The 17,955-nt window shown below is 50.1% G+C and overlaps 1 protein-coding gene across 2 annotated transcripts; it reads right to left on the bottom strand.

Moving 5' to 3' along the window:
- Nucleotides 1-12,865: 12,865 nt before the first annotated feature.
- Nucleotides 12,866-16,776, bottom strand: SMIM12 (small integral membrane protein 12). 2 transcript variants are annotated; one of them, XM_061186822.1, is made up of 3 exons: nt 16,671-16,776; nt 13,898-13,992; nt 12,866-13,812 (listed from the first exon to the last, which is right to left on the bottom strand). In XM_061186822.1, the coding sequence occupies exon 3, from the start codon at nt 13,805-13,807 to the stop codon at nt 13,529-13,531; it is 279 nt and encodes a 92-aa protein (XP_061042805.1). In that variant the 5' UTR covers nt 13,808-13,812; nt 13,898-13,992; nt 16,671-16,776; the 3' UTR covers nt 12,866-13,528. The 2 variants fall into 2 exon arrangements, with proteins under 2 accessions (XP_061042805.1, XP_061042804.1); XM_061186821.1 differs by lacking the exon at nt 13,898-13,992.
- Nucleotides 16,777-17,955: the final 1,179 nt, after the last annotated feature.

Below are 17,955 nucleotides of genomic sequence, written 5' to 3'. Positions count from 1 at the left end.
ACTGCGCCACCAGGGAAGCCCCCATTTTACTTTTAATAGTTATATGTGGCTAGCACCTACCATACTGGACAGAGCACTCTTGGCTCTTCCATACGGTGGGGCAGTCAACCCTTCTGAGGTCCAAACACTTAACCATGTCCGTGTGCCAGGAACGATCAAAAGGGGTCTCTGTTAAGGCAGGGCTGGAGTGACAGAGATAAGAGGAGAAAGAAAAGAAAAGAAGACATATCTACCTTATTTCATCCTCACGGAAACCCCGCAAAGGCAGTACGATTATCTCCACCTTACAAATGAAGAGACTGAGACTCGAACAGGTCTAATAACTTGCCTAGGGTCACACAGTTAGTTAGGGCCAGAGTCAGGGTTTGAACCCAAGTGTCTGACTCCTATGTCCACGGTTTTCCACTTCATCACGTGTCTGAGGAAGAAAGTGTCCCTTCCTGTCACTGACGGGTCAGGGTTGGGAGGGCAAAGCCGTGGGCTGCTGGACGGTGCTCTAACGCGCCTCTTCCTGAGCTAGGTCTGCCCTGTTACAACTTCATTATTTGGCTTGAAGTGCATTTCAAGAACTCGGACACACCCAGATCCACACATAAGGTCAAAGGCACATGGCCAAAGAAAAATTATCTGTTCTGTGCTTCCATTAGTGCAGATAATTAACAGCTGACTTGATATTCTTGGCATAAAGGAAGACAGAGCTCTGTTTTGTTTGGGCTGATATTAAAATACCTATTTATCCCCTCTGCACGCTGATTTGCTCACTCACTGGAGAACCAGACAGCAGGGTCAGAAGTGAGCTGGAAGGGAAGGAGATGAGGGTGGAGAGGGAACTAACATTTCTTAGACATCTAAGACTTGCCAGGTACCAAGCTAAGAACTTCAACAAATTACTCAACTAATAATCATCCGATGAGGTAGCTATGACTATCAGTGTTTTACAGGAGCAGGACTGAAGCTCAGAGTGGTGAGGCAACTTGCCCAAAGTCACACAGTTGATGGTGGCAGAGTATGACTTCAAAATCCAGGTCTGCCTGATTCCAAGGCCATTTTATATCACACTGGCTCCTGGCAGAGATCTAGAAAACTCACCACTGCTAACAAAGTGCCTGAACTCCTTTCCAGCTCTATCTGGCACCACACCTAAAGCCAGGTTCCTGCTACAACCATCCCTTCTCCCAGAAGTTCAGGCTCCCAGGAGCAGGAGCGGACCCCAGCCCCCAATCCCATTGTGCGGTCGATGACAATGAGAGGCAGGCGTCCCCTTCTCACCGACCACTTTCCTCCCCACCCCATGAGGAGCTGCCAGTTCAGCACAATAGTGCATTCTGTGTCCAAGAGCCTCTGCTGGCGGTCCCCACGCTTTTGCAGCCCCTCCAGACAATGGCAGGGCCCAAAAGGCCTGATAACCAGTGACAAATGTATGTGAATGACCAGCTCACAGGAAGTGGCCTTCAATAGTCCGATAGCTTCCTGTATCCTGACATTGTGAAGGCCCACTTCCTGTGCTGTCTCCGAAAATACAGCAAGACAGAGCTGGGGGCAGGGGCAGAGGCAGGGCTTCCCTGTCCACCCCCAGGCCAGGTGCTATTCAACCCTCTCCCCCAACGATGCCAACAGTCTCACCTGACTCCTGGCCAAACCCCACCCCAGCCCAGGCACAACAGAGGACCTATTTTTAAAGGGTCTGCAGCCTTTCTCAGTCCCCCACCGCCCACCCCTGCCCAGTTGCAGGATCCCAAGCCTTCTGCTGGGAAAGGCTCTCCCATGGCTACTTGCATACCTCGGGTGTACACTATAAACCCACTTCCCCGTGTCCGCAGGTCACTCGACTCTGAATGATAACCTTCAATAGGCTTACAAATGCTTATTAAGTCATCGCTTCAACCTTATCTTCCCAGAGTGGACAATCACAATTCCTTCAGCTTCCTCCTTGTCAAAAAAGGCAAAGCACAGCAAGAGCCAGGGAGGCCTCTGCCCTCACTGGGCTCCAGATGGACTCAGGAAAAGGCTTTCCCAGGTTTCGCCTTCCCAAGCACCTTTCCTCCCAGAAGGAGCTGGTCAAAGAGATCAAGACCGCCTCCCAACTAGCAGGAAGGTGGGGTAAGAGCAGGGCTAATGTCCTGAGTGTCTTCTGTGGAGTCAAGCACTATGCTTAGAGCTTTCCCCTCGATCACCTGGTGACGGAGGTAGTAAATCCTCATATTAAAGATAAGCACTGAAATAAGCCAGACAAAGACAAATACTACATGTTATCACTTATATATGGAATCTAAAAAATAAAACAAACTAATGAATATAACAAAACAGACTCACAGATATAGAGACTCACAAACTAGTGGTTACCAGTGGGGAGAGGGAAGCGGGGAGGGGCGAGAGAGATGTAGGGGATTAAGAGGTACAAACTACTATGTATAAAATAAATAAGCTACAAAGATACGTTGTACAACACAGGGAAGATAGCCAATATTTTATAATAACTATAAATGGAATGTAATCTTTAAAAAGTGTGAATCACTCTGTTGTACACCTGAAACATATAATATTGTACATCAACTATACCTCAGTAAAAAAAATTTTTTTTTAAATAAAGACAAGCACACAGAGAAGTTAAGTCACTGGCCCAGGGTCTCCCAGCTAATGAGAGGCGGAGCCATACTACCCCCAGCCTTGCTTGGCACTGGGAGACAGGTTTAGGTAGAGGGGAAAGGGGAGGATACCATTCACCCCCTCCTCTCATACCCTCTCTAGGACACCCACCCACATTCCAGACATGGAAAGTCCTCCCCTGCCTTCCCGGCAGGCAACCCTGGAGAAGGGCAGGGGGCTGCACCCACCCCATCAGTGGCCTGCTGCTGTGAGTATTGTTCTCCACTTTCAATGCCAGGGCACTGAATCAGCCTCAGGCCATTGTGGTCGCTGGGTGGGAGGGGGGCTGGTGTGGGAGGCAGGGAGAGGTCAAGAAGTGACAACCTATTCATTGCTCTTAGCCATTGGAGACCTGAGAGCTGCAGCTCAGCCAGCAGGAGCCCCCAGGTTCCGTGTGTCCAGGAATCGGGGAGAACAAAGAGGTCTCTGGAGATGGAAGGAAGGAGGGCAGGAAGCCCTCGCCAACTTTCCCACCCTCCACCCTCCACGGTCACAGGGGAAGAAAGTAAAAGGGAGGGGCAGCCAGTTTCCCTGGGGGTAGAAAAGAACCCAAAGCCAGTAGCCCAGGGCTTAATTCCACAGCCTTCTCCACCAGTGACTTAGAGGGTGACTTAGCCTCTGAGTCTGTGTGCTCACCTGTAACTAGGCTTTGCAGGGATTAAATGAGGTATCATGAAACACTCAGCCCCACGCTCACTGGAGCTCAGTGAGCAAGCGGGTTTTCCTTCTCAAGTTTTCTGGCCTTTCTCTGCCTCGGGTTCCCGCGACTAACAAGGTCCACAGCAGAAAGAGGGTGGCTGCCCTCTTCCAGCCCTTTTCCAAGAAGCAGGAAACCTCCGCAATCGTGGGACTCGTGGAGTGGTCTGGGCAGGAGGCGGCTGGCAGCCTGGCCTAAAGCAACATCATCCCTGCCTCCAGTGTTGGCTCCTGGACCCTGGGGGACCCGCGGCCACATGAGACCCCGGGCTGCTGACCCCAGAGGGAGACACCGAGGGCTGGGGAGGGGCAAGGCACCATCAGAGGCCCCTGAAGTGATCTCTAGCCCACCTAGTGGGGCTGCATAAAAGTGACAGGGAGGTGGGCTCCTGGAGTTGTTATCTGTGGCCAATTCTGAATCCCAGCAAACTTCTGAGCCACTTCCCCACCCTGCTCAGCTTTTATCAAAAAACACATAGCTCAAGGGAAAAAGTCTTTACCAGAATATCAGCCTGAACCAAACCAATCAGACAGGTAAATCTTCTAGAAAAAAGGTAACAGAAGTGATGCTTGGATTCTCAGTGCTGTTTCTACTCCTTCCTACGCAGAAGGGTCCAGAGTTGCAGAGCTCAGCTAAAACCCAGGCAGCTGGATTTGTCCCCTTCAAAGTCAGTGTGGCCCCACTGGGAGAGCCTGGGGCCACGGCCGGACTCTAACGGTTGCCTAGAGAAGGAAGGGTGTCCAGTCTCTGATAAGAAGGGGAAGACAGGACCAGTGCCTGCGCCCCGCCACTGGCTGTTCCTTCACCCCAGAGACCACAGGGGTAATCAGCTCAGAGAACCTTCCGGCCGAGGGTTCCCACCCCGAGGGTTCTGGGGAGAGGCGCCGGCACCAGCCTCACTCCAGGACCAGGCCAGCAACCAGGGACCGGTGAGCTCCTGCCTCAGGAGGCTGGGCATCCGTATCCAAGGCTCTGGCCACTGCCGCCCTCTCCTTGGAGACTCCCCCAGAGGCAGCCCTTTCCATGATGCCACCCTATCCTCCTGTTATGGGCTGAATTGTGTCCCCCCCAAAATTTATATCTTGAAGACCTGACCCCTCGCCCCAGCACCTCAGAATGTGACTGTATCCAGAGATCAGGCCTTAAACAAAGTGATTAAGCGAAAATGAGGCCATTAGTGGGCCCTAATCCGATCTGATCAGTGTCTTTATAAAAGGATATTTGGACACAGACACCAGGGGCTCAGGTGCCCAGAGGGACAAGCTTGTGAAGAGGCAGCAAGAGCATGGTCTCTGCAAGTCAAGGAGAGAGGCCTCAGAGGAAACCAACCCTGCTGGCACCTTGATCTTGGACTTCTGGCCTCCAGAACTGTGGGAGAACAACAAAACAAATTTCTGTTGTTTACGCCGCCTGGTCTGTGGTATTTCGTTGCAGCAGCCCTAGCAAACTAAGACACCCCCCCGCCTTGTCGGGGGATCATGAGGAGGGGTCTGGGGGGACTCCCCCCATTTACTTCCAGCTGAGCCTCACAATGGGTTGGCGCTCCAAGAGCCACAACCACCCAGGCAGGGCCCCTCCCACTCAGCCCCACCCCTCCGCTGCTCAGCTTCTACATCCTCTTCCAGAAACCCCCATCTGCCTGCAGGCCATTCAGCGAGCCAACCAAGGCAGGGCTATGTGGGCATCAAGGACCCCCCTGGAGCTGGGGATGCTGTAAAATACCAAGGGGGTACAGAGGGACTGGGAGTGGGGGAGGCAAATGGGAGGAGAGCAGCCTCAAATGGCAGAGCCAAGGGGCCTCAGAGTTGAGGACCAGGACCCCTCACCAACCCCCAGCCCTCTGCCACGGCCTTGCCCTAGGCCTCGGTTCCCCTCTACAGTCAGGCACCCCTTCTTAGAGACCACAGACCTGAGTCTTGAAGTGTGGGTAAATGCATGGGATGGAAAAATACCACTGATCAAAATAACCAACTTTTCCTAAGCGCTAACTATATGTGAGTCTCTGTGCCAAATGCCTTGTGTTTTCTTTCCATCTTCACAATAACCCTGAGGGAAGCAATATATTAGTTCCACCTGACACGTGAGATTAAACTCTGAGAAGTTAAGTAGCTTGGCAAAGGCCACAGAGCTGTAAGTGGCAGTGCTGGGCTTTGAACCCAAGCAGTCTAACTCCAGAACCGAGTTTGTTGGAGGCAGAAGGGGAAGGCTGGGATCTGAGCCCATCGAGGCCCCAGCATAGGACAGTGACGCAAGGGCCAGCCAAGGACAGGGCTTTAGGGACAACAGCAGACGGAGCAATCCACCTTGTCATCAATTGACCAAATTATAAACACAAAGGCCTCCATCTGTGGGAAGACTGTGACCTCCTACCCTCCCGCACGTGGGGAAAACAGCTTGGAGAGCATCAAAGGGGCACAGCTGCCCCAAAGGTTTATCTTTGGTCTGTGTGCTGGGAAAATGAAACTGGGAAGGGGCAGGAGAAGCAGGCTGCAGCCTCGGGCAGAGATAAGTCACGCCAGCCACCAGCAGAGGGGCTGTGGCAATGCCAGCTCTGTGCCCACTAGCCCTCACACACTCAAGGGTGTTTCTTTCCCTTGGTAGAGTCAACTGGTTGGCAGGCCAGCTGACCTCAGTTTGGTGTGATGACAAGCAGCAGACTGGGAAGGGGAGGGGCCATGGGATGGCTGCAAGCCCAGCTCTGCCAAGAATTCCCTGTGTTATCTTGGGTGAGCCATTTCCCGCCCTGGGCCTCGATCCCATTAGCATAAGGGGAACCAGGACTCCTCTCCTTTCTGTTTGAGCTCCTTGGGGAGGAAAGACAAACGAAGAGGGCTTCATATAAACACAAGACGTTCTAGGCCAGCTTCTTGATGAAATGAGGATACCTAGGGAATTCCCGGCTGGTCCAGTGGTTAGGACTCAGCACTTTCACCCTGGGGCCCAGGTTCAATCCGTGGTCGGGGAACTAAGATCCCGCATGCTGCGCAGCATGGCCAAAAAATAAATAAAATAAAATGGTTAATTAGAAAAAAAAAAAAATGAGGACACCAAAGCCTGGCCCATCTCTGTTTTCAAGGCTCCGCCTCACCTTCCAGCCCGCCCCCTCCCAGGCCACAGCCAGAGGGAAGGCACGAAGGGGAAAAGGAGACAGAGAAGACACTCCAGAAGCAGCGGTTCCCTCGGGCTCCCGGGCGTTCCCATACCGTCCCAGGATTTCCGTGTTCCGCAGGGTCAACCCAGAGGTCTGCTGAGGCTGAGGGAGAGCCCTACCTGGTAAAGGCATTAAGTGGTTCCTTGGGCTCTGACCCAGAGCCCTGCCGGGCTCCTTGGAGGGTTCCCATCCACCCTGCCGAGCTGCTACACCGCTTTGATCACTACTACACGAAGGGTTTCCTGAATGCTTTCCTGAGGACATTGTTCCCCACTACAGAGTCATCAGGGTCAAATTCATCATGGGCGATGCTGGTCCAGGTCCTACCCAGTGGGGAAAGCCCGCCCTCTGTCCAAGCCCCACTTCCCCTGGGAAAATTAAGCCAGTGGTTTCTCTTGGCTTAGCTCATTACCAGCTTTGGGGAAGGCAAAGCTGTAGCAAAACACGGCTGCCATTAGCTCAAGGCTGCCAGGCAGCTCAAAGCACACACCTGGGAGCCCTGCTCCGTCTTCCGAAGAGGCTTGTCTCCATACCCAGCCCCAGTTTCTGTCCCAGAATCACACTCAGGGGCCTCTTAATTCATTCAACATTTATTGGAAATGAGTCTGTGCAAGGCTTGGTCCCTGCCCTCAAGGAACTCACAGTCTAGGGAAACAGACACACGACCGTCACGGTGCCTTGTGTAAATGCTGCAGTAGGAGAGCGGACACAGGGTTAGAGAGGCAGAGGGAATGGCAGTCTCTGCTTAGCTACCTAGGCTGTCTTGTGGTGTAATGGAGTTCACCAGGCAGCCAAGGAGGCCCAATGCATAGTGCACCCGGAGGCATCAGGACCTGAACGAGCATAACACGTTCAGGAAATGGTATCAATACAAAGCATGTTCTGTCCTGGGGATGACGGGAGGGAGGCTAGGGCAAGATGATGAAAGAATCTGCATGGCACACAAGGGGCTTTGGTGAGAGAAGCCATGGAGGTCTTTAAGGAGCGACCTCATTAAAAATGTGTTTTAGAGAGAAAATGCTGCCAGAAACGGGAAGAATTTTCAGGAAGAGACCAAAAGTTTAGGCAAGAGATTATAAGGGCAGGGAAGTGAGATGGAGAACAGAGGATGAATTCCAGATGAAGAAGTGGGTCACCACAGGTTGGGGGAAGGGGGAGTCAGAAGCAAGTCGAGCGACAGGAGAGAGGAGACGGAATCCACGCCAAACACCAGGCCGGGTGTTTTACGCACACTCTCCATCTTCACAAGAATCGTCCCCATTGTACAGATGACGCTTACAGAAGTTAAGTGACTTTTCTGGTCACGCAACTAGATTACAGAGTTAAGCTTCAAACCCAGGTCAACACCTTTAACTGTCATCCAAATCTAGACAGAGATGTATAGTGAGCTGTTTCAGAGAATGATCTAGAGCTTGGGGGGAAATTCACGACTACAGATAAGACATCGGGGAGTCCTCAAGGTAGATCAGCAGGTGGTTGAAGCCACAGGTGAGGCTAAAACAGTGCAGCAAGAAAAAAGCCAAGGATGAAACTGGAAGAACACTCACAGTTAGGAGAACAGGAGGAGCCAGTGGCAGAGGAGACAGCTGGAAAAGGAAACAGAGGTGGTGGTGAAGTCAAGACAGAATTCACTGAAGAGTGCCGGACACTGCAAAGCATTAGTATGACTGGGAATGGATACCACATGTGCAATCACAAAGGCTGTTAGCCAAACTGGTTTCACCACTTTAGCGGTGGAAGTGGAGAGCAAGCAGCAAGGGCTAAGAGGAATGCAGGGATGGGGCTGAGGGCTTGACAAGCTTGGTTTAAAAAAGAAATCAGGGACTTCCCTGGTGGTCCAGTGGTTAAGACTCCACGCTCCCAATGCAGGAGGCATGGGTTTGATCCCTGGTCAGCGAACTAGATCCCACATGCCGCACAGCGCAGCCAAAGAAGACAAATAAATAAGAAATCACCTTGAAGGCTACATCTGAACCCATACATGCAGAGTGTCAGGCCACACGGTTATGCAAAATTCTCTAGCTGCACTGGGCAGTTCAGGCCCAGAAGCAAACAGAAATGGACCGTGGAGCTGGGTTGGAAGTGAAGGAACAGGGGCAGTGGAGAGGGGCATAAGGGTACAAGGGACTTTGGACTCTTTTAGAGAGAAGAGCTGCCCTTTCTGGGACACCAGTAAAGATGTTTAAAAATCTCAAAAATATTTGGAGGACGCATTTGCAATTTTTAAACAAAAAAACAAAGCCAAGGTTCATCTCTGCATTGTGTAAAAGGGATTTGATAAACAGATAACTAATGTTAACAAATTTAATTAAAAAAGAATAAACTGTTTTTAAGTACATCAAGGCACCACTGGAACAGGATGCAAAATGATACACACTAATTACTAATTACTCCTCTTTACTCTTCAAGCTGATTCCCCAAAGACTTCTACTTAGCAAATACTTTGAAGAGACTGTTCAGGAAAAGAATAAAGGAGCATTTATGTCTCTTCCATTATTCAGACTGGCTGCCATCCTGATTCGATAAAAGGGAGATTTTACTGGGATAGAACAGCACTTGCACGTTTTCGAAGCTCTAAGCTGGCTTCTCACTCTTTTTACACTACAGCAGGAAGGATATCAGCACCCCTATTCTTCCAAGGTCAGAAGAGGTGAAGGGGCATGTCCCAGGCCACCCCAGTCTCTTGCCTCCAAGTCCAAGGCTCTCACCTGCACCCATCCTGACGCATGCTACTCTCAGGCGTTCCCCCACACCTCTCTCCGCCCGTCTTGACTCTGACCTTGAGACGGTACCAATGCGGCTACTACTTAGCAACACAGGTTGAAGCCTGCACCCCCGTGGCCAGCCTGGTTCTTGGACAAGGCAGTCTTTCCTGTAAGATACTCCTAAGAAGCCCTCAACCACCAGGCCTGAGAGGGTCCCTGTGAGGGTGGGTCCCTGTGATCACCCTCCCAACCAAGGCTGCTCTCCCCTCCAGATCCCTAGCTCACTAGGATCACAGGCTACATGGAACTGCTTTTCCTGCAATAAAACTACAGCAGCCAACATTTATTGAGCACCTACTTGTTGCCATGGACTCTGCTAAGAACTTTACATACGTTACCTTAACTTTGCAACAACCCAGCAAAAATTGGTACTCTTATCCCTGTTTTACAGATGAGGATAACCAATTCCTGAGGCTCAGAAAGGCTACGTGACTTGCCCAAGGTCATTCAGCTAGTGGTTGAGGCAGTACTCATAAGTCTGTCAGACTCGAGAATCCACTTTATTTTCACTGTACCACACCGCCCTGGCTCACCACTCTACAAGTGCCTAGAGACCCACACCGGAGTGGAAAAGGAAAAGTGAGGCAAGGCACAAGCCTTTTCATTTTCACTGCCTGGCTTCCAAGTGACTCTGGGGAGGCTAATCCCATGGTATTTCACTCGGCTGACGGCCTCACCAGCCCGGGACCCTGGGAAGCTGACAGGAGTCAAAGGGCCCCCTGGCAGGCTTGTCCTGGCAGCTGCCCAGCTGACTTGAGCTAACACAGCAACAGGCACAGGAAAGGCTCGAGAGAGAGTGGAAAAGCACCAGACCCTGGGCCGCTGAGGGCAGCAAAGTGATCCCTGCCATGCTCAGACGGGATAACGCAGCTCTAAAGCCACCACTATCACCAGGCTGGGAAGAGACCCGGGGCGGGGGCCGGGAGGGGTGGGTAAAAGCCCCAAGCACATCTACTTACTACTGTGTTTCAGTGAATCCGTGACTGCTGGGCCAACCCAAAAGAGGGTCACACGTCTCCAAGGTGAATCAGCAAGAGTGGAAGAAAACCAGTCCATGCCCTGGTTGGTCCCAGCAAGCCTGGCCCACCTTTGCCCCATCCACAGAAACCCCGCTGCCTGATGACACCTGAGCAGAGGCAAGAAAGCACGCACGATCTCATAGCCCCGCGGTAGCAGCGGAGCTCAGCCAGCCCGTGGGAAAGAGCGAGCCAGCTGAGAATACTAACAGACTTGCTGGAGGCAAAAATTCAGCGAGGGCAAGCCCGAGGAAATAAAATTATTTAAAAGGAGCACAAAGTGAGACTAGAAAAAGGGAGCAACTTGGATTTCCAAAGATAGTGCTTCTTCCATCAGGCACTGGGAGGACGTACATCAGTGGTGGCAGGGTTATTCTAAAATATCTGAAAATCCAAAAATGTCTTAGTCTGTGGGAAAACTTTTTTTGTGTTATTTCTGTAGGTTTTCTGTCCTGTAATGTTTTGCTTAGGCCGATATTTAACTACATATGTGCAGGATGCCCAAAAGTGTTTCGAGGGAACCAATCCTGGGATCTAATGTTTGCCACAGTTGTTAGACTGCTTAAAAACAAAGCACATCTCTAAGATTTCATTAGAAGGCAATGGGCAGCTTGACAGGTGGCATATTGGCAGCCACTGGGTCAAATTAACCGTATGGGTATGTTAGCATGCTTAGAATTTTTTAAAAAATAAACTGTCAACATTTAAAAATCAGAAGTTTCCATACCACACCTCCCCCCCACCCCAAAAAAAAATCCACAAAAATCTGAAATTCTGGCATCTTTTAGAGAGGGGAAAAAAAAACCCCAACAATCTGGTATCTCTGGGCAAGCAGCACAAATTGGAAGAAGCTGCACAGCCACTGCCCCCTTTAGGCAGGCCTCTGCTTTTCTAGCACCTGGCCTGGCCACTCATTTAAGCCACCTGACTGACCCCTGTAGGCAAGAGAGTTTGCTACTGGTGGTTTAGCCCAGTGAAGGGATCCCAGGCTTGGTCGTCCTCAGAACTGCCACAGGGGGGCAGCACTGGTCTGCCCATGAGGCCTGCGTCAGCCTGACCCTGTAACCAAGCTGAGCTTATTAGCACATCCTTTCAGAACCAGAAATGTCATCCTCACTTCAGCAGCAGACCCTGCTTCCCCACGCCCCCCATCGGATTTATGCCCTGAGAAGCAACAGCAACTCAACATTCCCACCAGGCCTCGGCGACTGAGGGGGAGCCACCGACTCGACCTGCCCCCTCCTTCTCTGCCTACCACTTTCCACATCCCCCCGCTCCTCCCACTCCACAGCCGGTATCTCTATCTGTTCAGGAATTCTACCTTCACCCCCTGTTAACACCACTGGGCCTCAGATCCTGAGGTAAGAGGCATGGCAAACACCCTCCCCCTTTTAAGGCAGGTTCATTCTTCATCAAATGCTCATTACTTGCCTTTGCTCACTCAGGTTAAAGGTCAGTTGACTTTGTGAGGCAACAGGCCTGCCTCTTTGCTCTCACCCCTTCCAACCTCACCGACAACATATTTAGTGGCAGCATTTAGTATAAGCTCCTACTGCCCTTCAGGAAAGACATTTAGTATTATGCATTGAGGCCCTTAAAACCGTTCGTCCCATTTCATCCAAAATGCCATTTACTCTTAGAGGAAAACACAGGCAGAACACTCTATGACATAAATCACAGCAAGATCCTTTTTGACCCACCTCCTAGAGAAATGGAAAAAAAAAACAAAAATAAACAAATGGGACCTAATGAAACTTAAAAGCTTTTGCACAGCAAAGGAAACCATAAACAAGACGAAAAGACAACCCTCAGAATGGGAGAAAATATTTGCAAATGAAGCAACTGACAAAGGATTAATCTCCAAAATGCCATTTACTGTTCCTACCATTTAGTCCAAAAATGCAGGAAAATCCTTATATAAGATACTCTTTGCAGTATTTCTCCTAGTGAACGACCAGAAACAACCCAAATGTCCAGCAATAGGGAAACTGTTAAAAACAAACTATGCTATATTCCCACTTGATGGGCAATTATACAGCTAATGAAAACAATTAGGATTATGAAGACCATGTGATAAGATAGGAAAGTGATGACGATATGAAACACTCTGTAAGAAAAGAATATAAAATTAAATGTACAGTAATTAAGTATCTAAAAAAACTAGTCCAAGAATGTGAAAGATACCAAAATGTTAACATTTTATCTGTACTAGAGCCCTCAGAGTATGGGTAACCTTTTTTAAACCCCTACCAAATTTAATGTACACATACTACTTTTATAGGGAAAAGTATGTGTGCATGTGTGTGTGAAGTTGGAAAATTTGATAGCAATTGTTAAGCTCCCTGGTCTACTCTTAATGTAGACTTTGAAAGTATATAAGCCTCATGTCATCATGATAAAAAGGCCCTTGGGAACCTGCGCCTCCAGGACTCACCGCCTCCAGGATCCAATGCAGCCACGCTAGTAAAACAAAGCTTCCGGGGCCCCAAAGTCCTTAGTTAAAGGCCAATTTTATCCTACCCGGAGATGCCTGCTTTGCATAGCTCCTAGGAGACCCCAGCACCGCCTGGAAGACAGGATTAGATCAAAATGGTTCTCACACGCCACTTTAATCAAGTTTTGCACTACACAGTGACGGGGTGGGGGGTGAAAGACGGTGACTGTTTTCAAGCAAATTCACCTGCCCCAAGGTGAACAGCCGGGGCTCCCAAGAACAGAAAACTGCTTTCCTTCCCAGGGGAATCCCCTTCCTGAGCGGACAGGATTTCAGGGAGAATGAGCACAAAGGACAGAGCAAGCTAGTGAAGGGAGCCAGGGAGATTTTTGGACTCTTCCCAGTGCAAACCAGAACTAGGCATGTAGGTATCCCTCCTAAAAGCATCACCCCAATCCCAGCCACTCCCACCTGAGGCCAAACTGCCTCCCCACAGGGACTGACAGCCAATGTTCATTTCATCACTGTCCTCCCAGGGGTGCACCTAGCAGCACAGAAGCCTGAGCAGCCGTGGCCACCATCCAGCAGAGGCAGCCTTCAGGCCAGAACCCTCACGGGCCTTCCTCTTCACTGGGCCCTCAGCTACTAGTGTGTCTGCCTGGCCATAGCAGAGCAGCCAGTATGTGTGTGGCTGTGTGGGGCGGGAGGGGCCAGAAGAAGCAATAAAGCAAATCAGATGTGGGTTCTGGTTGCTGGGTCGACATGATGGCAGGACCAGTCTTGGCCCCCAGAAGGACCCATAGGGCCCTGTGTCCTCCATTAATTCTTCTCCGGGCGGTTTCTGTTCAGGACAGCTTTAGGGGCAAATTCCAGCTTGTCCTTAAGGCTCACGACCTGGGTGTGGTCCTTGCCTAGCAGCTCATCCAGCTTGCGGTCCTCCCGGCGCTCCGAGATGCTCTTCTCCTCCTCCACAGGCTGGGGATCCTTCCCCCGGATGAACCATTCCAGGTGGTAGCCCACAGCCCCAACCACGAAGGCCACGGGAAAGGTGACATAGGGAGCATAGGTACGCACCACGGTCCAAAGCACAGGCCACATGACATCTGCAGAAGAGCACGAGGCCACATTAGGGAGAAGCAGCACCCCTTCCCACCAAACACAGACAACCCACCAGAGCTCTCCACTCACCAGGCAGCCTGGCACAATTTACTGAGCATCCACCCCATGCAGAGCAATGCAAGAGGGCACCTTGGTTTATGCAACAGTTGGGTCTCTGAAACAATCTAGGAAATTTCAGAAGAGTCAATTGTTAGGGAAGGGGGAAAGAATCTCTTTTACGTACTACACTCTTTGACAATTATGCAACCACGTATGGCAGCGTTCCCCACGAGAGGACCTCTGAGCCTCACCTAATAAAGCTTCAATCCTACTGTTGACCACAGGCCCTCCCTGCACAACTTGCCAACATTCTAAGAGTGGGTAAGAGCCTTTCTCTGCTCTACACAATTCCTCCATCAGCAGAGCCAGTCATCCTTTCCCCACCATGCTCACCCCTGGGAGTCTCCTGTCTCCAGGTTAATGAGAAGCAGTTCCTCTGCCCCACATAAAGAATAAGCAACATATTTAGGCAGCCAAAACCCCAAACCATTACCCAACCACTCTGGATTTTAGATAAAGATACTGGTTTTTTCCTATTCTGAACCTGACTTTTCTAACAAGACAAACCTCTTCTTTACAAATCTGCTTGCCAAACCCCTTTCAAAATACACTCTCTTCAACCAAAGCCATATCCTCGTATTTGCACAATAAGCTCCTAAAACTATCACCAGCCCATTATACATACTCTGGACACACTAGAACTTGAAAATTCTATGTTAAAAAACTACTGTACAAGCCATGGCAGAAAAACAAAGAAGTGGAATGACCCCAGAGCTTCCAGAAATGAAGTAAGGCAACACCAGGATAATGTAAAAACACACAAATTGGGTCACTCTCATAGCCATTTAGTCTCAAATGATTATTATCATTATTAACAATTATCAAAGACTATTCACAATTATCATAATAGTGATAGCTCCATTTATTGAGCACTTATTACATGCCAGACCTTGGGCTAAGCTCTTTACATATACTGTCTCCTTTAATCCGCATGTCCGCTCTCTTGATGTAGCTGGCATGACCAGAGGGTTAAGTAACGTGCCCAGAAGTCTCAACTGAAAGATCATTCCTTTTGTGCCCCTGCAGGTATTTCTCCAATCTAGCTATCTCTGGTCTGAACCTCACCAAAGATAAGATGACTCTCTCCCTCTCCCTTTGGTTCCAATTCTCTCTGGAGGAACCCCAGCATTTTGTGGACCCAAGACTATAATGGACCATCACCAAGGAAAAAACTACAGCAGCTCCAAGATTGCCCTCTGAGTCCCCGTCTTAGCACCAGGCACTATGCTGGACAATTAACACACTAGTCATCATCTGATCTTCACAACACCTCTATGAGGTAGGAATTATTAGCCCAGATTTTTGTTGAAGGCCACAAAGTCTCAGGGACATAAGCTTAACTTGCCCAAGATCACCAGAAGTGATAGAGACATTGACTTGAACCCAGGCCTCTCCAACTTCAACACCTATGCTCCTTCTACTGGAAAGAACACACTGCAACTAGGTGTACGGTTTCTGTCCAAATCCTGGACTTGAGGAGAACTTACTGCAATTTTTTCCCATCAGCTTGGCATTTCACTACCTAGAAGAGCTTCCCTTTTTGCAAACTCTAAGATTACACTCAGAGATTTGTGAAATTACAAGATTTAGGAGTTGTTAAAAAAGACACCCTTGAAGAATCTCAAACCTAATACTTCATTTTCTTTCCTACCTGTAATTAAGTTCTCTGTAAGTAAACACTTTTCCTAAACAGCAACTCTCCACTCAGATTTCCAATCTGTCTTCAAATATATGAAGCATGAGTCCACAACTAATACTATCTCTCACATGCAGCCCGAGGTCTCCCTCTGTGGTCGGGTTCACATTCTAATCATTCCCAAATAACTTAATCCTTTCATTTATTCAACATTTATAACCACTTTCTCTGTGTCACACATTGGGCTGGCCTACCCCATTTGTCTGCATTTCTCAAAGCACTTTACCCTCCAAGAGGGCAAGGCCCATGTTTGTGCGTCCCCACTGTGCCCTATTCATCCCCCACCCCTCCCACCACGCCCGGCATTAAGTGCTCAAAAAGTTTGGTGAATGAATGAGAGCTCAAGCAACTCACTTGTGTAAAACCACCGCAGTCATCTAACCACCCGCCCTCGAAAGGCGGCAGGAACACAGCAGGTGCCTTTGCTGATTACAAGAAGCTAGATACTCTAACAAGTCATCTCCAGGGTGTCAAAATGAAAGAGGCAAAAGTGGCAAATATTTCCAGCCCCGCACTGAAGGAGCCTGAGCGTCCGGTGAAGGTCAAACGGTAAAGGTTGCCGGGAAACCTGCCCTTGTGCCGGGGGCCTCGGAGGCCCAAGGAGACACGAAGCCGCAGTCCGAGATTTGAGAACTGCTAACAAGGGCAGAGGAGACCTGACTGGATGGAAGAATTAATTCTGACCGTTACTGAGTCCGGCCCGGGGATGAGAGCGCAAGGAGGTCAGGGTCTAAGGGTGTCCTTCTCCCTTCTCTGGGTTCCCGGTCCCCTGCCCCTATCCCACCACGCTCACGGCCTCGTCTGGTCTGTCCTCACCCACGTGCCTAAGGCCGAGAAGCCCGGGCTGCAGAATGTCTGCAGGGTGCTCAGACTCCCACGCCGAGCCCGGGGAAGAGAGGGAGCAGTCCAGCCTGGCCAGGGCCGCAGCGGACGCTCGCCATCTCCCTTCCCCTAACTCAGAGGTCAAGGCCACCAGCCGTAGCCACAGCTACGGGCGGCCCAGCAGCCGCTCGGGGGTAGAAACTGCCTGCCGGGACGAGTGCTCACCTGCGCCGCAGCTCACACTCCGCCGTCCGGCCCCAGCCCTCCACCCGCGATCCGCCGACGCTCGGGGAGCACCAAAGCCGCCACTCCCAGCGGCCCGCGCGACCTCTCCCCGGACCCCGCCCACCGGCGCCGGCTCCCTCGGAGCGCAGGGATTGGCTGAGCTCCAGAGCCAAAGGCCTGAGGAAGCTAGGGCTCCTCAACGAGCCGCGCTGCGCTGAGAGGGATACAGCGCTCCCTCCCGGACAGGAGGTTTCCCAGTGACATCACCACGGGCTTTCGCGTGGAGAAAGTGGAAGGTCACGCATTCATGTATTCAACTGATGTTTATTAGGCTTATTCTAAGACCTTGGTCTGGGCACAGAAAAATAAAAAACATGATCCTTGACCTCAAGAAGGTCTCAGCAGAGTAAAATCTAGAACTCTTAAGAACTCTTCCGGTCTGGGCTAGCTTTCTAGCCACGTGACCTTGGGAACATTGTCAATCTGCCTGAGCCTCCTTTCCTTCTTATGCATAGAGGTAATAACACCTATTTCACAGGATGTTGTGAGAGTTAATGAGCCAATGTATGCAAAGTGCTGTGCTGGCACATAACAAGCAGGGAAATAAATGGTACTATTGTTAGTATACAAATAATTGAAATATAGTAAAACCTGTCTTACTTGACCCCTTAGGTGCAAGTATTCACTGCCTCCTCTGTGTCCCCACTGCGCCCTGTACAGATGTCTATTTTATCACATATAGAAAAAAAAAACCAAAGCTTAAGCTCCATAACACCCCCACCTAGCCCTGTCTTTCCACCTTAATTCCACTAGTCTCAGGCAGGCGTATTTATTTACCTTTAGTAACACATACTAAACCCCTCCTATTCCCCCATGCAGACCAAACTGTTTCACACCTCTGTGCCTTTATTTACGCTTTTTCGTCTACCTGGAGTGCCCTTCCTACCTTTCTATACCAAAGTAGCTCTGTCTTGTTTTTCAAGCTCAAGGGACACCTTGGTAGGAAGCCTCCTAGATTGCATTATCAGGGTAGATACCCTTCCTTTATGATCTCAAAGATCTCAATGCTAGGCTCTGACAATGGAGGTGGAGAAAAAGGAACAGATAAAGAATAAAGAAATGTGTATGAAAACATTATTAGCAGAACGTGTTCACTGAGAGAGGACAAGGGAACAGAATTGCCTAGAATAACTAGCATTCAGTCAGCCAATTAACACGTGCTAGGCATTGGGGATGCAAAAATGACTGGGACCATGTTTTCCCCCAAGAGTTGTCTGACTAATGG

This window comes from Eubalaena glacialis, chromosome 3 (genome assembly GCF_028564815.1).
Source record: "Eubalaena glacialis isolate mEubGla1 chromosome 3, mEubGla1.1.hap2.+ XY, whole genome shotgun sequence".
NCBI lineage: Eukaryota > Metazoa > Chordata > Mammalia > Artiodactyla > Balaenidae > Eubalaena > Eubalaena glacialis.
This window is presented reverse-complemented; position numbering and strand designations above follow the sequence as displayed.

Coding starts and splice junctions, on each gene's coding strand:
- SMIM12 (XM_061186822.1), bottom strand. CDS start 13,807: ATGTGGCCTGTGCTTTGGACCGTGGTGCGTACCTATGCTCCCTATGTC.